Source organism: Dromiciops gliroides, chromosome 3, assembly GCF_019393635.1.
Source record: "Dromiciops gliroides isolate mDroGli1 chromosome 3, mDroGli1.pri, whole genome shotgun sequence".
NCBI classification, from domain to species: domain Eukaryota; kingdom Metazoa; phylum Chordata; class Mammalia; order Microbiotheria; family Microbiotheriidae; genus Dromiciops; species Dromiciops gliroides.
This window is the reverse complement of record NC_057863.1, coordinates 127,817,029-127,838,977: the sequence shown is the minus strand read 5'-3', so window position 1 is coordinate 127,838,977 and position 21,949 is coordinate 127,817,029. Positions and strand designations below refer to the sequence as shown.

The 21,949-nt window shown below is 37.6% G+C and overlaps 1 protein-coding gene across 2 annotated transcripts in view; it reads right to left on the bottom strand.

The window, feature by feature from the left end:
* The window catches only part of SLAIN1 (SLAIN motif family member 1), a 76,120-nt gene that overhangs the window by 28,364 nt on the left and 25,807 nt on the right, over positions 1 to 21,949 (bottom strand). Inside the window, exons 3-4 of one of the 2 annotated variants that reach the window (XM_043998939.1) lie at positions 4,577 to 4,726; positions 3,203 to 3,352 (exon numbers count right to left, since the gene is read on the bottom strand). In XM_043998939.1, coding sequence (XP_043854874.1) covers positions 3,203 to 3,352; positions 4,577 to 4,726 — 300 coding nt within the window. The remainder of the gene's footprint in view (positions 1 to 3,202; positions 3,353 to 4,576; positions 4,727 to 21,949) is intronic. The other variant, XM_043998940.1, reaches the window with a different exon arrangement.

Sequence of the window (21,949 nt, the reverse complement as noted above, 5' to 3'; positions counted from 1 at the left end):
ATGCTGCTTCATTGCCAATCCCATGCCTTGATAACCTCCAGGATAGAAACATATATAAATATACCAGATGTTTACATGCCCATAACACTTAATCTGTAAGGTCCTAAAATGCAGAGGGATTTCATTTATCTGAATAATTCCATATGGTATATTATGTGCTTAATTTTTAACAATAACAAAAACATAATCATTTAAAATTATGTTATTTTCAGGTAACCATTTAAAAGAAGTCTTACCAAAATAAATAGGACTCTATAGCTTTCCCCCATTATATCCAACATACCCTTCTGCATTGCCTCAGCCTTGGATCACTCACACCATACAATGCCTTCGCACCTATGCAGATGCTACTAAATGAAGGGGGAGAAAATCATGCAACCATTCTTACTGTGTCCTATAAATTTATGTGACACAACCTCAACCTGGTCCTCACAGATGTCAGACAATCATTTCTACATCTCCTTTTTCAGCTCACTAACCTACTCTCTATATAGAGGCTCTTCCAAACCTATGCATCCCTCCTCAAACCTCCCATGGCTTCCCCTCTTCCCACCTCCTTGGCTGAGAACTTTGCTTCCTATTTTTACTGAAGAAATTGAGATCATTTATTTGTGGTCTCTTCCCCAACCACTCCCAAGTCATGACACTCAGGTGTCTTCTGCAACTATCTCTTCCTTCACCTCTTGCTCATAAGAACAGGTTGCCCTACTCCCTGCCAAAACAGAGCCCTCTGCCTGAACAAAGATCTCATCATTCTATTCCATCTTCTCCAACTGATTGCCTCTTCTGTCATCCTCACTCCTGGTTATTTTCCATCACTCCCTGTTTACTGACTCCTCCCCCTACTGCCTTCAAACATGACTATGTCTCCCCCATTTTCAAGATACCCTCACTTCATCCTTCCATCTCCAATGTTATCCTATAGCTCTTCTGCCATTTGTGGCCAAAGTCCTCAAGAAGGCCATTCATGACAGGTGCCTCCATTTCCTCTCCTTTTACTATTTCCTTAAATTCAGCTTCAGCCTGGTATTCAACAGAGATTGATCTCTCCAGTATTACCAATGATCTTCCAGCTGCCAAATTCTATGAACTTTTTCCTCAGTCCTCATTCTTCTTGACCTCCTTCTTGAAGTTTTCTTCTCTCTAAATTTTCAAGACACTACTCTCCGCCCCCCCCCCCCCGTTCTCCTCCTACCTAATGACCACCTCTTCTCAGTAGGTAATGCCTATCAACTGTAAGTGTCCATAGGACCTTTTCCTGGGTTCTTTTCTCTTTTCCTTCTATACTGCTTCACTTGGTAATCTCATCAGCTCTCATGGATTTAATTATCATCTCTATGCTGATGATTCTTTTTTTTTTTTTTTTTGGTGAGGCAATTGGGGTTAAGTGGCTTGCCCAGGGTCACACAGCTAGTAAGTGTTATGTGTCTGAGGCTGGATTTGAACTCAGGTCCTCCTGAATCCAAGGCCAGTGATCTAGCCACTGTGCCACCTAGATGCCCCTATGCTGATGATTCTCTTTTTTCCCAGGGCAATGAGGATTAAGTGACTTGCCCAGGGTCACACAGCTAGTAAGTGTTATGTGTCTGAGGCCGGATTTGAACTCAGGTCCTCCTGACTCCAGGGCCAGTGCTTTATCCACTGCGGCACCTAGCTGCCCCTATGCTGATGATTCTTAAAGCTACTTTATTCAGCCCTAACTTCTCTGCTGATCTTCAGTCTCACATCTCCTACTGCCTTTCAAACATTTCAAACCATATGTCCAGCAGACATCTTAAATTCAATATGTCCAAAACTGAACTCATCATCTTTGCCCCTAAACCTACCTTCCAAACATCCCTATTACTTTCAAGAGCACCACCATTTTCTTAGTCTCCCAGACTTGTAGCACAGACATCACTTTCAACTCCTCATTATCTCTTACTCCCCATAGTCAATAGTTACCAGGGCATGTCAATTTCACCTTTGCAATGTCTCTCAAATATGCCACCTTCTCTCCTCTGATATTGTCACCTAGTATAGGCCTTCATCACCTCACGTATGGATTATTACAATACCTGGATGATTGGTCCACCTGCCACAAGTCTTACCCCATACTAGTCTATCCTCCATTCATTTGTCAAAGTGATTTCCTAAAGCAAAGGTGCAACCATACCATTTCCACACTGAAACTCCAGTGGCGCCTTATTATTTCCAGGATCAAATACAAAAATCTTCTGTTTGATGTTCAAAGCTCTTCATAACCTATGCCACCCTCTCACCTTTCAAGTCTTCTTCACCCTACCCCCTTCCATGCATTCTTCAAACAGCTTCCTTGCTATTCTACGTCATCTCTCAGCTCCAGAAATTCTCTGGCTGTTTCCTATGTCTAATAATTATCTCCTTTCTCATCTCTGCCTCCTAGCTTCCCTGATTTCTTTCAAGTCTAGCTAACATTCCACTTTCTACATAAGGCCATTCCCAATCCCTTTAAATTCTAATGCCTTCCCACTGTTCAGGATTTCCTATTTATCCTGTATATAAATTGTTGATACATAGATCCTTGAGGTCCCAAGTTGACTTTTGCTTTTCTTTGAATCCCCAGTGCTTAGAACAGTACCTGGAACATAGCAGGTGCTTAATCAAATCTTTAATGACTGACTTCTATATTCATAGAATCTAAGAAAGTACACAACTTGTGGCTATCTTATGAGAATTTGCATTTAGAAAGTACATAAATTATCTTTCATTTAGGATAAATATTCCATGTCATTTGCTCATCTGTAAAATGAGAAGCTTGAACTAGATGATTATAGGTTGCCTCTGGTTCTAATTTCTATGATCCTAATCACTCCTTTTTGTCCAAAGTCTTTCAGAAAAAAAAAATCTAAATATTTTGAAGATATTGTTTCATTACACCTTAAAATATAGTTTCTATAACTATATATGTATATACAATAGTTACACATGAGTAATCATTCCTTAATCATGTATGGAGGAAATGTCCATAATTCAACACAGTGGATGACCTTGAATAAGGAGAGACCTTTAAACATGACCTTTATCACTTTTCTTTAGTTAGAACAATGAGACACAAAGCCCTGCCTATTATGAAGAAAGAAGAGTCTCATTCACCTTTTTTAAAAAATATTTTATGCATAATCTTCACATTTCTAGCTCAAGCTTGCCAAGTCAATAGCCCCATGAAAAAGAGAAAACATACTTTCTTCTTGAAGGCGAGCCATGATCTGAACATCAGTGAGGTCCTGTAGTTTATATCCCATGGAGATGGAGTCATCCTCCAATTCTGACGTACTCAATTCACTGTCTATGGATGACTGTGGGCTAAGGGGGGAGCCCCTGGAAGTATAACCTAAGAAAAGCAAACATTCAGGCTTAATATCAATAACGCTTCATACACTCCCCATTACTTCCAAAGCTGGAACAATCACCATTCCAGCATTTAACTCTGAGACATAAAGCATGCAATTCAGTAAATGTACAAAAAGCTATTCATTATTTTTCTGGTTCCTCAAGCCAACTTAAACACTTAAAAAATAAAGCCAAAACTTGGCTTCTGGTTAAGCAGTACCTAATTATCCCTTTCTAAAGGGTTGGCATAAAAATATATTATGCTCTGGGGCGGTTCCCATCTTCCATTGAAGACCACATATAGTTAGCTGTGATGAATAATTCATATCATGATACTAAATTGAAACTTCATTTGACCCACTTATTAAATAGACAATAGTAACAGTATGCTCTCTCTAAAATAACGAGTAGAGATATCACTTTCTTAAACTTCCTTGTTTTAACTATGTAAAAAGCATCAAAAATAATGAGAAATAAGGGAAGGGGTATCCAAGAGACAGTATGGACTAAGAGGAAAGTGGTGACATTAGAATAATAACAATTCTCAGATTAATGACTGGATGATGTCAGTCATCCCAGATCTATTTAAGAGATCTGTCTGATTTTCTTATACCTGGTTTGATAAATATAGGTGAGAGAGAAAAAAGAATAACACAATCAAAGGTTATAGAGTTTTAATTGGATCTTGCTTTGATGTTTGATATAAAAGGCATACATGCTGTTCAACAACATACTATTATGTACACACACATGAAAGAGAGTTTGATTTCAATCAGTGTGGGGAACTTCCTCAACTGACAAACTTTACAATGTGTCTATAACTCAATAGAGAAGTCTTAGAGAGCTGCCTGAAGCTAAGCTAGTTTAAGTGGCTTGTGAATAGTCACAAAGCTAGTAAATAGTCAAAGGAATATTTGAACTCCCGTTCTTCCCAGAGTCCTGCACTCTATTCATTGTACCATGCTGCCTCTCACTTACACACATAAAACACTAATAATAAACACACAGCACTGCTTCATTTATACAACAGACAATGAATTAATGACTCCTAGGTCCAGAGTGATGATTTTCATTTTGAACCCTGAAATTAAAATGAAAAGTGAAATCGGAGTTACAATAGGATTATCCTTTATCCCTATTTTCCTATGAGACATTCATTCATCCAGGTGGTTTAATGGCGTGATGTTTAAAAAGCATGTTAGTAGGTAAAAAGTTAAAATATTACCTGTTTTTTCAGGTGTTAGTATTGCTTTACTGGAGGTTTTAGAGAAGCTGGGAGTATTAAAGCCATTGCTATATGGACTGAGTCTTGCAACAGGGCTATAAGGAAAGGCCAAGGAGGTGGGTGGGGTGAAGAGACTGCGCCATCGGAGAGCTGTGGTAGAAGGAGAAAAACAAATGGTGTTAGTGGACAAAGTAAGTGCAGACTGATGATGGCCTGACAGGAGCCAAGGAGGGAAGAAGAGTTAAAAAAAGAAAAAAAAGTAGTCAAGTTAACTAAAATGTGAACTGCCTTCTTTCCATTTGATAAGAAAATCATATTTACATCCATGTTGAAAAAAACAATTGGCCTATTTGTGAATTGGGGTTCTGTTTGCACACCTCTTAGCAAAGATAATTAAGTAATTCTATGTGATTCAAAGAATGAGCGCCTCTCAACAAATCAAAATGTATGAATTCCATATATTTTTAATTATATAGCAGCAACCTAGGCTCACTTAATATGTACGAGCATAAAAGCATTAACCCTTGAATATAAGAATACATCAATTTGTCAACAGCTCTTCCTAGTTAACATAAAATATCCATTTCCACAAAGAACTTTGGAGAATCATAAGATGAGTATTCAAACATATAAAGATATTCCATAATATTAAAAAATGTTCTTTGTCCTAAAGGCTGACAGCTATTACATTGCTAAAAAATAGTTTTCTACTCATTCACTCTCAGATTATCTTGAAACGCAGCATGGCACAATGGGGGAGAATGGGATTCAGGAAGACCAATCCAATCTAAACAAAACACTTATACAGCACCTACTATGTGCCAGACACTGAGTTCAAATTCTAACTGAGACATTGAAAAGTTGTGTGATCTGCAGCAGCTGCGTGGCACAGTGGATAGAGCACCGGCCCTGTTGTCAGGAGGACCTGAGTTCAAATCCAGTCTCAGACACTTAACACTTACTAGCTAAGTGACCCTGGGCAAGTCACTTAACCCCAATTGCCTCACCAAAACAAAACAAAACAAAAAGTTGTGCTATCATGGGCAAGTCACTGCTCTCTGAGATTGCGCATCCCTACCTGTAAAATGGAGATGATACCTCCCACAGAGTTGTTGTAAAGTTCAAGTGTGATAACTGATATAAAGAATTAAAAATTCTAAAGCAGTAAATATGCCAGTTATTAACATTGATATAAAATTATTGAAAGTTAACTAATCTAAAAGCAAAGGACAACAAATTATTTTATTTGGTATTTCTGAATGCTGTTAAAATAAAGATAACTTAGTTATTTATCAGAGAAAAGTAAGTTAAATAATAAAAAATAAACATTCATAATTTGTATTCAATTTATTCAGCAAACACTTATGAAGCACTTGCTATCTTCAAGGCACTATGCTGAATGCTGGAGGTACAGAGGGGAAAAACAGAAAAGCAGGAAAAAAATTGCCAACTAGGGTAACTACAGAGGATGTTTGTGAATCCATTAAAGTTAGGCCAGAAATTAAACTGTCTATACTAAATCAATATTAGGTATAACATGTATTTTTACTTTAAATGGGGGAATCAATCAGATCATCTAGTTTTCCTGTGCAAATCTTCATGTGCACTGGATTTTTTTTTTCTACCCTTCCAACAAATAACTATTCCCTCCTTCCCCCAACTGGTAATACTCTGTTTCCAAGGTATAGGAAACATAACTTGGGCTTATAAGTGGCATACAAAAAAAAAAAAAAAGCCTTCCTTTCACTCTTGCTAAGACACATTCAATAAGTACAAGCATGTTGTTAAACCCTGTGGATACAAATAAGAAAAATAACAGCTCCTGCCCTCAAGGAGCTTACAATCTAATGGGCAAAGACAATACACAAAAGAAAGCTCAAAGTTGGTAGGGAGAAAAGTGGGAATGAGACTAGACCACCAAGGGATATCATTTTAAAAAAAATAAGTAGAGTTACTAGTGGAAAATGGAGAGTTACTTGGAAAGTTCTTAGCCCTCCATAAAAAAACAGGCTTTAAGAGGAGTTCATCGATCTCCTGCTACCACCAAATTACATGGATGGATTATATAAACATATTTTTTGTTTGATGTAGGTAAGAAAACTAAGTTAGCCACAATATTTGTTATGGTCACACTTTCAAAGCCTAAAGGTTTCGTGCTCACTTCGGCAGCATATATACAAAGCGTACAGGTTTTAGGAGAGGGAGAAATTTGAATCTAAGCCCAATTTCTAATGGACATTTAATTCGCATCAGTGATCCAATATGTAATTTGGTGCTATTGGCAAAGTTCCCCATTTACAACTAAGGACTAAAACTAAGACAAACACTAGTACAACTTGATCTGATCACTACAAAGACCTGACAACTCTTAGCATGACATTACCATGAGATCCTTTACCTCCAAATACACCACTGGTCCCAAAATGACAACAAAAATAGGTTTAAACACAGAAAACATCAGGGAGTCATCCTCATATCTTAAATGTCTGGGTTTTTATTATTACTATTACCATTATTAGAAATTCTCCCAACTTTCCCCCACCAAAATCCCTATTAATAGGTCTTTGTAACTATATACTTTTCTTAATACAGAGAAATGATTTGGTAATGGTCTGATTGCTTGCCAGGCAAATTAAACTGACTACATGTTCTCAGCCACAGATGTACCACTAGTCAACAGCACTCATTTACGTTGCACAATAACTACTGTGAACAAGCCTACTGAGAACAAAGCTACAGTTATTGTGACTATGACAGCAAGATCCCAAACTGGGAACACAATTAGTATCTATGGCAAGTAAGAATGTGCTACATTATTCTTTCTATACAGACTTTTAAAAGAGAGAGGAGGAATTATTCTTGCAGCAGGTTGACTAAGCAAAGATGTTATATTAGTAACAGAGTCTGAAGTGGAGGAGAGATTAAAAAATAAAGGGAAGTGGTTACATCCTAGCTGTTTTTCACTTAAAAGATAGTGCCGGGGGCGGCTAGGTGGCGTAGTGGATAAAGCACCAGCCCTGGATTCAGGAGTACCTGAGTTCAAATCTGGCCTCAGACACTTGACACTTACTAGCTGTGTGACCCTGGGCAAGTCAACCCCCATTGCCCCGCAAAAAAAAAAAAAGTGCCATTGTTTAAAAACATTAGAGAATTATTTTTATTGAGGATAAAACATGACTATTTTAAAACCAGGGGAATTGTCTTAATCTAGAAAATTATATTTTGATCTGGCATTTTTTGTACCTTAAAGAGCACAGAGATCACAAAATTTGAGGCAGAAGGTGATATAGATCAACCCCTCCTTTTATGGATGCAGAATCTGATGCCCAGAAATAATGATTTGCCACAGGTAACAGCTATCATTAATATATCTTTTTAAAATATGATCTCAGGGCAGCTAGTGGTGCAGTGGATAAAGTACCAGCCTGGACTCAGGAGGACCTGAATTCAAATCCAACCACGACACTTGACACTAGCTGTGTGACCCTGGGTAAGTCACTTAACCCTCATTGCCCTGCAAATAATAATAATAATAAATAATTTTTTTAAAAAATTAAAAAATGAGTAGGTGCTATTAGTTTCCCCATTCTACAGATGAGGAAACTGAGGCAAATATAGAACAAATGACATATATCCAGGGTCACACAACCAATAAGTATCTAAAGCTGGATTTTAACACAGTTTTTCCTGATTCAGTTTAGACATTCTAAATACTACACCCTTTAGCTGCCTCAGATTACACAAATAAATAAAAAAAGCATTCCCAGGATGTGAAGCTGGGTCCTCTAATATCTATTTATAACACCACACTTTTGTAATGAGCATTAAGTCATTAAATCTCAGAACCCTGGGAGACAGGTAAATAGTAATCATCAAAATCTGAGTATTGTCCCGAGAAAACATGAAGTGGGGGGGGGGGGGGGGGGGGTCCGGTCCTCTTACTGGTAGAACAATGTTGTCTGCGATTGATCTCTTAGAAGAATGACTTTGAGGCTTGCTGGGCTTAAACAGACCTCATGTGTTCTTGGTTTCACATTTCTAAATATAATTCTAGAGAACAAGACAATTAGAATGGGCACTAAAGTCCACCCTGACAAGTTTTTTCTCCTGGCAGCTGTTAAAAGTGCTTCAGGGAAGCCTGGAGTTACATAGAGCAGTTTTTCACAAGTCATGAAACCCTAACGTCATTCTGCCTTTGTTCCACCAGGTTGTTTGGATTGTTGTTGTTGTTGAGTATAGTTGCTATGCTTTACATACAACTTAAAGAACAATTATGTTAGCACAATTAAAAAAAGGGTGAGCAAAATTCATTCTGAGCATATTAGCATTATGAATAGCCAAAGCCAAACCACCTCGAATGACCACCAATTTCGACCATCATGTGTTCATCCCAATAATGAATTTACCCTTGTTCTCTCTATGATGGAAATCTTATCTTCAAAGACATTAATTTATTGCTTTGTGTTCTCTCTATGTGTGAGAAACCTGAAAAGTAAAGTCCTGTAGCCATATTTCCATGGCAGCCAGCACAGCAGGATGCTTCTTTAGGGGAGGGGAGACTATGGTTTTTCACCAGGGTGAAGAATCACCTCTAGTAATACAAACTCATACTTGCTCTGTCATTTTTATTCCTGGAGGGTTGTCCTAGAGCAGAGATGACAATCTCTTAACAAAATAAATTAAAAATGCAATAAAACAGACAATATTACCTTGTAAAACTAAGTAAGCATGTGGCTGCAAAGATCCTCATGTGTACAGATAATAGGAGCCCTAAAGTTTTTACCTGAGAAATTTGACACCACTGCCTTATAGTATTATGAGGCCAAGGGACTTTCCGGGGGTCATATAGCCAATGTGTCAAAGAAAAGCAGGAACCCAGGTCTTCCGGACTTGAGGTGACTCTGTATCCCTAAGACATGTTACTCCTCTCTTGCTTAATGAGGTTTAATAAGTGCTTAAGGTGATATGATAATGATTGAACAACACAAAAGACAACGTATAGTTTTTTTTTTGTTGTTGTCATTTAGATTTAAAGAGGTTTGGACAGCGGAATGAACACAAGCTCTGAATGTGAGAACATGAGTCCAAATTATGTCTCATCATTTGAGCTTCTTGGGCTTAAGTTTCTACTCTGTACAATTAGGGGGTTGAACCAGATGAATGGCTTTCTTATGCTCCTACCAACAGAGATCAATGGTTTCTATGAATTCAAAATACTTCATTTCTTTCATGGGTCAGCATAGGGGTACAGGAGATAAAGTACTGGCCCTGAAGTGCGAGTTCAAATCTCAGCTCAACACTTACAAGCTGGGTGACCCTGGCAAGTCACTTAACCCCCAATTGCCTAAACATCCGGGGCCACCTTCCAGTGGTCCTGCTGTATCTTGTCACTGAACCCAGATGGCCCTGAGGAGAGAGTGAAGTTGGTGACTTTGCACTGCCCTCCCTCACTTAAATGCAATTCGGTGAAAGTCATGACATCACCCCCAATGTCATGGTCCTCTTAGAGAATGAAGGACAAATAACAACAATTTCTCTCCTACAAAAGGCACAAAAAATATCATTATGGGGGAAGAAGTCAAATAGTTTCTTCAAAAAGTACTTTCACTGGGAGTTCCAATATTATATAAATGGATTTGGAAAATAGGTTAAATACAGAGTCCTGCCAAAGCATCCTATGAAACAAATGTGGTTTTGATACCTAAACAATCAGGGGAGTGCCAAAACAGAGAAAAAACTACAGACCAATTTCCATGATGTATATTGATATAAAAATTTTAAACAAAACAATAGGAAAGAGATTTCAGCAATATTTCAAAAAGATCATATACACTATAACAAGGTTGTATATATGCGAGGAATGCAAGGCTGGTTCAATATCAGGAAAACTATAAGTATAATTGACCATATCAATAATCATCATCATCATCATCATCATATGATCATATCAATGTATACAGAAAAGGCTTTTGACAAAGAAGGTATAGACCAACATCTCACACTGTATACCAAAATAAGGCCAAAATGGATAAACTTTAGACATAAAAGGTACATAAGTAAATTCGGAGAGCATGGAAAAATGTACCTGTCATCTATGGATAAGAGAGGAGTTTATGACCAAAAAAGAAATAAAGAGGATCACAGTAAGTAAAATGGACAATTTTGATTACAGGGAATTAAAAAGTATTTTGTAAAAAAAAAAGACTAAGACAGTCAAATTAGAAGAAAAATAGGAAACTGTAAAAAAATTTAAAACAAATTTCTGTGATGTCTCATTTCTCAAATATATCAGGAACAGAGGCAAATTCATAAAAATAAGACTATTCCCCAGTTGATCGTTGTGGAAGGATATGACCAGGCAGTTTTCAGAAGAAGAAATCAAGTGGTTTTAAAATAATTACTATTGCTATCAGTTTGGGGAAAGCATATATTAATTATTAATATTATATCAGTAAAGGGATTGAACCAGGAGTCTTCCTAACTTACTCATGAGGTCTCAGGCCATGTGGTAGAGAAAACAGGGTGATAGCTTCAGCATGGCAGTTAGCTCCAGCAGGAGAAAAGCCCCACAATATCCATGCTGTCTCCCAGAGAGACAAGGAGACACCCAAGAAAGTTCAGAAGACCTACAAGACCTATGCTGTCCTAAAAGAGAGAGCGAAGAGAGCTTCTGGCCTCTTCCCAAGGTTTTTAATCCTCTTTTGATAGAGGCAGGTCATTATACATTGATCAAAGTTAATTGGTTGGCATCACTCAATTCCATTGGTTGAAGTGATCTGAAGGTCGTCCACATTAAAATGAACTCTACAGATGACATCAGGGAAAAGTATGCAAAAGACCCTCACTGAAGTTGCTCAAGCCAAAGTCCATTATCTACGTGTGGTTTGATGCCACCAGTCCTTCACTGAGCTAGACAGTCTCCATTTCTTTTGCTCCCTAGTATCCTTCAAGGTGAAAGAGAACTGACTGAGAGACTGATCTCTGGGTTCCACCAGAAATTCATTATGAATAATTAATTTCTCACACAAGGCTATGCTCTAAATCACTACGAATTAGATAAATGCAAATTAAAACAGCTCTGAAGTACATCTCACACTTATCAGACTGGCTAACACAATAGAAAAAGAAAAAATGCTGAGAGATGTGAAAAAATAGTATATAATAATGCACTGTTGGTAGAGTTGTGAAATTGGTTTAACCATTCTGGACTATACTTTGTTACTACTCCCAAAGGGCTATAAAACTGTCTACCCTTTGACCCAAAAATACTACTACTAGGTCTATATCCCAAAGAGATTCTTTAAAGGCAAAAGGACCTATATGTACAAAAATATTTATTGCAGCTCTTTTTGTGGTGGCAAAAACCTGGAAATTGAGGAATGGCTAAGCAAATTGTACTATGATCATGCTATAAGAAATGATGAGACAGGTAGTTTCCGAAAAACCTGGGAAAACTGATACAAACAAATTCAAAGTAAAGTGATCAGAACCAAAAGAACATTGTACACGGTAAACATAATATTATAAGGATGATCAACTGTCAAAAGATTTTGCTTCTCTGATCATACAATGATCCTAGAAAATCCAAAAGGATGCATGATAAAAAATACTATCTATCCATCTCCAGAAAAAGAACTGATGAAGTCTGAATGCAGATTGAAGCATATTTTTAAATTATTTTTCTTTATTTTATCTGAATTTGATTTGGTTTGGTTTGGTTGGTTGTTGTTGGGTTTGGGGGGTTTTTTGCATCATGACTAATATAGAAATATACTTTGTATGACTACACATGTGGGAGGGAAGGAGAGAATTTGAAACTCAATTTTTTAAAAAGAATGTTTTTTTAATTTACATGTAATTGGGAAATATTTAATAAAATAAATAAAAATGTTGAAAAAAATCACACAAAGGAAAACTATATCATTCTGATAACATAACACAATGCCCAAAATACTCACTTTATTGCTGTATTGTAATAAAAATAAGTAACAAAATTAAATTGTTATAAGAAGCTCAGGATATCCTCTGCCTCATACTTTTCTCATCACAGAACTAGTAAATCCTAACTCTTAGGAATTTAAGTTTTTTCCAACATCAAATTACTTTAACAACTTCCACCTTCATATTAAAGATGGATGATTCTTTTACTCCCTGTCCCTTTTCCCATCATCTCAGTTTGTTGTCTTCTTTCCAGATAGATGTCTTCACCGAATTATAACTGTACATTTTATCACAGTATCCTTGGAAGGCAGAAAAAAATGCCACAAAGCTAGTGGAACAAAGCAAGCTCTCCCACTTGCTATCTGTATGACCTTAAGCAAATCTCTTCACTTTCCTGGACCTCATTTTCCTCATTAAAAAACTAGGAGATGGGGCAGCTAGGTGGCGCAGTGGATAGAGCACCGGCCCTGGAGTCAGGAGGACCTGAGTTCAAATCCAGCCTCAGACACTTAACACTTACTAGCTGTGTGACCCTGGGCAAGTCACTTAACCCCAATTGCCTCACCAAAAAAAAACCCAAAACAAACAAACAAACAAAAAAAAAAACCCTAGGAGATGTGGGGCAGCTAGGTGACGTAGAGGATAGAGCACCGGGCCCTGGAGTCAGGAGTACCTGAGTTCAAATCCGGCCTCAGATACTTAACACTTACTAGCTGTGTGACCCTGGGCAAGTCACTGAACCCCAGTTGCCTCACTAAACAAAACAAAACAAAACAAAAAAACTAGGAGATTTGACTAGCCAACCTCTAAGATGATCCCTTCTAGCTCTAAATATATGATCTTATTGCTAATTCTCAGTTAATAGCACTCCTTCCTCAAACAACCTTGTATTCATTTGAAAAATATATACATATATATGGATATATATGGATATATACACACATACTTATATTGTTATATGTTATTAGATATGCTATATCATATATTATAAATATATACATATATGTATACATGTATTTATATATCCTATGTATATGTACAAGCTTACATAAAGTATGTACATAAATACATATGGGGGTTAGGTTGTGAATCTGTGTGTATACACAGATATATGTGTGTGTCGTCTGTATGTGTGTATGTATATGTATATACCAAGAATCTGGGGTCACCATGTATGTGTGTAGGTATGTATAAATATGTATGTGTCTATGGACACATCTAGACCTACACATACAGCTACCACAAACTAAAGTCTTAGCACAGTTTTAAATTTAAAGATGCACCGACTTTGGAGACACTGAGGGCATCCACATAGACATTCATGTTGCATATAATTTTATAGAATTAGAAATATAATTTAAAATATAAGCTACTAGAAGGCAGGGAGTTAATTACCAGGGAGTTCCTTTTTTTTGTTTTCTCCCCCAAGCTTGGCACAGTGCCTAGCACATGGTAATTGCTTAATAAAAGGATCATGATTGACTGTGCAACACCTAATATTCCAAGAGGATCAGAATGTTAATACATAGATTGTACTGTGTCAGCTCAACCCAACATTACCCCAGTTTCCATCGAATGTTATTTTCAGCAGTGGCTGGGGTTAACACACATCACAGCCCTTGCCCAGGGCTAGCCATTGTTGAGTTGCTAAGAATTCATTGGTAACAGGAGCCGCAGGAAGGCACTGCACACTCCAAACAGCAATAAGCTAGTTAGCAAGGCAGCAGCATGGCCCTCCCAGTTTGCATAAACTCTACTGTTCTTAAGGCAAATATGTGGCTTTGCTCACAAATTATCATTTACATTCAGGATTTATTTCTATAAACTACCATCCAAAATGGAGGACTGAGCAGAAGGAACACTTTCTAATTTTTCTGGATGGTTTTAATAGTGTTCCTTCACTTATGGTCAGATACAGGGAGTTCTAGAGAGTCTTTCTAGCTTTTACTTTGTACCTCCCCCAATCTTGCACACACAACCCCTCACCCCCCAAATCCATAGGGTGTGGTAAAGCTCCTAAAATTGAACATGTTTAAGGAACCAGAACTTTAAAAGTGAAAAGAAGTAACTTTCAGAGCTGGATTGGCTTGCTTTCTTCATTACTTTACATTGTCAACAGAGGACAATAGCTCAAAGGTAAGTATGGGGCACAGCTAAACAAAGCCAACTGATACATGTTAGTACCAAACTTCACATGTTCTTTTTCCCCTCTCTCTTAACGTGTTGCTAGAATTAGACCTCTATTAGACTGAAAACCAAAAAGATTTTGTTTGCTCTTTCCATGGAGTTCCCTCAAATAATATATGGGAAATTTCTTAAATTCTAACTTGTTTTCCTATAATTCTGCTGCCAGTTCTTCAGATATAACTTATAATCAACACAGTTCACACTGGCATAGCACTTTGCAGTTACAAAGTACATTTTTTTGATGCATAAGTTCATTTTCCCTCCAACCTTACTACATAAGAGAAATGTTATCAACATATCCATTTTACCAATGAGGAAACAGATTTATTATTATAACTCTAGGTTACATAGCTAGTGGCAGACCAAACTACAGGACAATTTCTTCATGGGGAGCTCCCTATAGTGAGGACCCCACCCCCACACACACACACCCTGAATAAGTGGCTATATTTAAGTCAATTGTTGACCTTTGTCTTCTGAACTACACAAGTAACCCCACAAACCTATCTTTATTTTTTGACTAAATGTTTTCCACAGCCAAATGGATATTCCACAGTATCCCCCGTCCCAAATTAAATGAGAGGACCATAGCATCATAGATTTTGATCTAGAAGGAACCTCAGGTCAGTGACTTCAACCTCCTAATTTTTACAGATAAAGAAACTAAGGTCCAGAAAGGTAAGACGTCACAAAGCCCCACAGCTAGCAAATGAATATGCTATCAAAACGAGCTCTTGATTTCAAGTTCAGTATTTCATTTACTGTGTTATGGGGCCTAATAGTTACAACAATTAGAAAGGGAAATACCAAGTTTTTCCCCAACAAGTTCATTTTGCTTCCAAGGGAAAGCAGTTGGTAGCAAGGAGACTCTTTTCTCTAGAGATGAGGCTCTTAAAATTGCCTGAGAGCCTTTCAGATGGCCCATAATGTCAAAACTAAACAGAGACCCTGGAGCCGACTGCCATGTTCTCCAGTCAGAGAGTACAATTAGGAGGGCAGAGGGTACTGATGAAATATGAGTACTAGGTAGATTCAATCCTATTTGACAACAATATTTCCCAATGATGAATTTCCCGGGGAATGAAAGCAAGATGGAGAATTCCAAAGAAGTCCAAAAGCAGTATAGCTAGTGTACAGTTGTACACAATTTTAAAGTGATGTGAATGTGTATCAATTGGAAAATAATGCACAGAAGAGATATATAAAGTCTGGAGAAAAAGAGTAATTTTTTTTTGGTAAGAGAGAGAGAGAGAGAGAGAGAGAGAGAGAGTGTGTGTGTGTGTGTGTGTGTGTGTGTGTGTGTGTGTGTGTGTTGCCCTGGCTCTATGACTTCATACATGTAGGTAACTCCCAGTGTAAAAAGTCCCTCCATTTATATAGACTGGGAATTTATTTATAACTTAGCACCTTTAAAAGTTTCCTAGCACACCCTGGTCACATAGCTAGTATGTGTCAGAGGAAAGAATTTAACCTGGATATTCTGAGTGGCAAGGTAGTACGGTGGAATGAGCAATGACTCAGAGGACTTGATTCAAATCCCACCTGCAATGTTTACTGTCACTTTAGGTAAGACCTTTCAGCTCCTTTGCCTCAGTTTCTTTATCTGTAAAACTAAGGGGTTGAATTAAATAGCCTCCACAGTTCCATCCAACTCCACATCTATGATGCCATGATTCTCACTCCATGATTGGTCCTATTATGCACAATATATTCTCAAAGAAATAGACACAAACACAGAAGTGACAATGTAGACTGGGAGACTAGGTGTGCCTGATCCATAATCCAAGGTAAACATCCTGAAATAAAGCTAAAGATGCTTCCACATGATGAAAAAGACAGTATAAAAAACATAGGGATGAACTGAGGAGTCAAAGGGAACAATTTTCAGAAAGGTGCCTCAGTGGACAACCTTCAGAAGATAACCTCATGAAAATTAAGTAGCTTATAAAGAAGAACAAGGGTTTTTCCATTTCTGAATCCATCCTCCCTGTGCCCCACAGGGAGAAGAATTCTGGAATGAGAACATGGATTACATACTATCTCCAAAGTGATACTATTATGAATTGATAGCTTAGAGAACACATTAAACCCAACATAAATCAAAATAGCCTATATCCCCCAAATTGCATATTTTAAAATTCCAAATGTATTCAGAGAGGCTTTTCAATACCATTTTCTATTCTTCAATGTTCCGTTGTTACAAGCGTTATAAATAAATAATTTTGAGACATGAACAGATCAAAGCCTGCTTCCCTCTTGAAAATGTGAATGACATGAGGAGTTCAGTATATTTAAACAACCATCATTTGACAAAGTGTTCAGAACAGAATCCATCTGAAAAATCTCAGTAGAATAGGGAAATAATACATGAAATCATACAGTAAATATGAGAGAATACAGGTATAAAAAAAGGTTTCAAAAAAAAATGTTTCCAGATTTTCACAAATGCAAACGAACATGAGACACTGTCCAAGTTATTTGGTAATGTTTTCCTTACCATTAAATCCACCCCCAAGTGTAACTGCCCATTCTAGAAATGCTTTCTCCATGACATTGTAGATTTAAGGTTCTAGTGAGTATCTACTGAAATGTCCTCGTTTGTGCTGTTCAAGATACCAGCATCTTGGATCAAGTAAATTCTTTGCATCTCCTACACAACCCAACAGAAGCACCAAGATTCCCCCTTAAACCTATTTCTCTAAACTAGTTCTGAGGGTATAATATCTGGAGAATCCTACATTTGGAGTCATTCATACATTTGTCTTTTTGCTTTATATATCAGTTATATTTCCCATTGTATCCTAAACCTCTCCCAAAGAGGAGCAAAAAGAGAAAGAAAAAGAAATGCAGCAAAATTTACCATTAAAAAAAAATCTGACAAATTTAGTGTTCCATACCCATGCTGTCCTCTGCACCCCACTTCTATCTCTGCAAAGAAGTGGTAGAGAGGGAGGATCTTTTCATATCTCTTTGGTGCCAAGCTTGATCGTTATAATTCACAGCATCCAATTCTTAGTAGTTGTTGTTCTGCCATTTATACTATTGTAGTCATCATGTATGGCTGTTTTCTTGACTCTGCTTACTTTACTCTGCATCACCACCATGACGTGTGAAGTATCTTGTTTTCTAGAGATGACCTGTAGTCCTTTTTTTTTCTATATCCAGAAGTTGGGGCAGTTATTTTGTCTTTTCCGAATTAGGGTGTTCAGATTTTTTTTTCAAGTATGTCATGCTCTTCTGAGACAATCTGTATCTGTAAGTTGTCTCTAAATATCCTGTCTTAAAATCCCAATCATTTTAGTTTGTATAGAAATCACATGTTCTTTTAATACTGTTGCCTTTGCTTCTCTTCTGCTGATTTTCCTGTTTATTTTTGTATTCCCTATTCATCTTCCTTTTGCTTCTTTGAAGAGATTCTCCAACATATATTCACTTTTTTCTAATATTCTACTTCAACTTTTAAAAAATTTGCCGTTTAGTCACTTTTCAGTTATGTCCAAGTGTTTTGTGACCCAATTGGGGCTTTCTTGGCAAAGATACTGGAGTAGTTTGCCATTTCCTTCTCTAGCTTATTTTACAGAAGGGGAAACTGAGGTGAACAGGATTAGGTGACTTGTCCAGGATCACATAGCTGGTAAGTGTCTGGGGCTGAATTCGAACTCAGAAAAATAAGTTTTCCTGCATCCAGGCATGGCTCTGTACTCATTGCACCACCCAGCTACCCAATTTCTGTGCCAGGAGTCATAAACTCCAATATTTATTTCTCATTTTTTTCTCTTACAGATATTATCTTTTGAACCATTCTAGAATTTCTTGTGACTTTTCCGTGCTTTCTTGGAACTCCACAAGACTATTTCACCAGAAATTATTAAATTTTCTTTGTCTTGTAAAATCTGTTAAAATTTCTATAACCTCTGCAAGGATTTAGTACTTCACTTTCCTTCTACTTTTTAGGATCATATCTCTTGATTTATTTTTAATAGCATTTTATTTTACTTTTATCCAATTACATGTAAAGATAGTTTTAAACATTTTTTCATAAAAGTATTTTATTATTTTCCAGTTACATGTAGAGATAGTTTTGCAACATTTGTTTTATAAGATTTCTAGTTTCAATTTTTTCTCCCCACCCTCCCCTCCCTCCCCCTTCCCAAGACAGCTAGCAATCCGATATAGGTTATATATGTACAATCACATTAAACATATTTCTGCATTAGTCATGCTGTGCAAGAAGAATCAGAGCAAAAAGGAAAAACAAAAACAAAAATAGAAATAGTAGGGTTCAATCTGCATCTAGATTCCATAGTTGGGTGTTTTTTTTTCTGTATTTGGAGAGCGTTCACCATCATGTGAGTCCTCTGGAACTATCTTGGACCACTGTATTGCTGAGAAAAGTTAAGTCCATCACAGCTGATCAACACACAATGTTGTTGATACTGTGTACAATGTTATCCTGTTCTGCTCACTTCACTCAGCATCAGTTCCTGTAAGTTCCTTCCAGATTTCTCTGAAATCTGCATCCTCATCATTTCTTACATCACAATAGTATTCCATTACATTCATATACCACAACTTGTTCAGCCATTCCCCAATTGATGGGCATCCCCATAACTTCCAATTCCTTGCCACCACAAAAAAGAGCAGTTATAAATATTTTTGTACATGTGGGTTCTTTTGCCTTCTTATGATCTCTTTGGGAAAAAGACCACATAGTGGTATTGCTGGGTCAAAGGGTAGCATAGCTTCATAAATATTCATTTCTGTGAGATATTGAGTTCTAAATTTTTCTCCCTCCCCCCTTACTGCCACTTGCAAGCAATCTGACATAGGTTATACAATACAATCATGTTAAACACATTTCCAATTAGTCATGTTGTGAGAAAAGAATCAGAACAAAAGGGAAAAAATAACACAAGAAAGAGAAACAAAACAACACAACAAAAGTAAAAATAGTATACTTCAATCTGCATTCAGAATCCATAGTACTTTTTTCTGCTATGTGGAGAACATTTTTCCATCATTAGCCTTTTGGGATTGTCTTGGATCACTGTATTGCTGAAAAGAGCTAAGTCTTTCACAGTTGATGATCACACAATGTTGCTGTTACAATGCACAAAGTTCTCTCAGTTCTGCTTGCTTCACTCAGCACTTTGTTGATTTACATATTTATGCACAAAGTTTCTGTTGAGTTTTCTTCCTACTAAAATTTCTAGTATTCCTGCCTTTTCTCTCCCTCTACGTTCTCCTTTTGCTTTCTTTCTCCTTCCCCCCTTTTATTGTACTGGACTGCAAAGGTGACTGAGCTTCCTTCCATATTGAAGAGGACACATGAAGGGGGCATATGGATGGATGTGTGTGCGCACGCACACACACACACACACACACACACACACACACACACACACACACACTCAAGAAGGTTTCAATCCCCTTTCCTTCAAGCCCTGGATAGCCATGCTCACTGACTCACAACCTTTTCCCCATATTCCCTTGAATCCTTCCTTCCCTTCTGTGGCTAGACAGAATTGGTCACTGCCACTTCTTAGGGTTGAGAGGAGGACCACGGTCATGTTCTGGGCAGAGTCCCCACAGATATTCCGGGAGTATCCCTAACCTAGAGACGGCCACAGGTAGGAGACAACATGCTGTCCTCCCCACCTCTCCTCTGCCCTCTTGTTGAGTGGGCAGAGGATGACGTATACACAGTCTTCACAGTGAGGAGGAGATCCAAGTATGAACCAAAAACACAGAGGTCTATTGTTCTTCCATGCAGGGATCATGAAAGCAAGTAGCAAAGGAGTGCTGAAAGCTAAGGATTAGCATTTTCTGGTGTTAATTTTTTTTTTTGTGGGGCAATGAGGGTTAAGTGACTTGCCCAAGGTCACACAGCTAGTAACTATCAAGTGTCCTAAAGCCGGATTTGAACTCAGTCCTCCTGAATCCAGGGGCCAGTGCTCTATCCACCGTGCCACCTAACTGCCCCTCTGGTGTTCATTTATGAGAATTCTACGTTGGTCAGATTCTATCTTTTTTCCCATGGATACGGCTGTAATTTCTCTATATCTGACACATAATTACACTTTTTGGAGAATTTCTGAAATGTGGAGAAAATCCACCCTCTTGCTAATGCCAAGAACCAGAAGTCCTGAATATTACTGATGTTTTTCCTCTCCTACTTCATATTCTATCAGTTGTAATGCCTCATCAATCCTGTCTCCGTATTCTCTCAAATCTGTGCCCTTCTTTCCATTCACATGGCTACCATCAGTCCGCATTGCCTGTTTGCCTGGACATCTAAAACAGTCTACTAATTGTTCTCCATGCTTCCAGTCATCCTCCTCTCTAAGCCATCCCCTTCACATTAACTGCCAAAATAATCTTCATTAAGTATAAATCTGACCAGGACATTCAGTGGCTCCCACTGCCTATAAGATAAAAGATAAATTCCTTACCTGGCATTTAAGGCCTCTAAAATCTGGCTCCCACCTACCTTTCTAGTCTTGTTTTATAAACAGCATTCTAGGTAATCGAAAGTATAAGCTCCTCCCCAGATAACATCCTATCACTTGCCTCTTCACCTTGAATAAAGCTTCCTCTCCTTCCCCATGCCTCCCCCTACTCAACTTTACTTCTCAGAATCCTTGTCTTACATTAAGACTCAGCTTGAGTATTATCTCTCCACTGAAATTTTTCCCCCAACGTTCCTTCCTTCCCATTCCTGAAATCGTTTAATCTCTCTCCCTCTTTCAATTTCCTTGTGGTATATATGTACTATATGCCCTCTTAAGGGTAGGAACTGTTCTGTTCCCATCGTTTATGGTACCTTGCATACAGCTTGGCAGCTGTTTGTTAAACTGAATTGAAGGTCATTGAAGCTAAAAGTAGGACCGAAAAATAAATACAAAGTGATCCTTTTAGTATTCTAAGATACTCATGAAAGGATGCACGTCTGCTCATCTCAATATTTCAACTGAGACTACATATTAATCCAAACTAAGAAAAATTACATCCTGAAGAAAAGATTAGAGAGGGTTCCCAGCAAGTTGTTTCTATGGGCATCTGAGCAAGCAGTACTTCACAGTAACTACTTTGTAAGTAACTTCATGTTTCCTTAAGAAACACCTCTCTAATCATACTGAGAGAAGTCTAGCATAAGAGAAGACTAGAATAAAGACTGCCATAAATACTAGCAAAAGAAAACGATCACAAATTCTCTCTCTCTCTAAATACGTATTTTATATATGT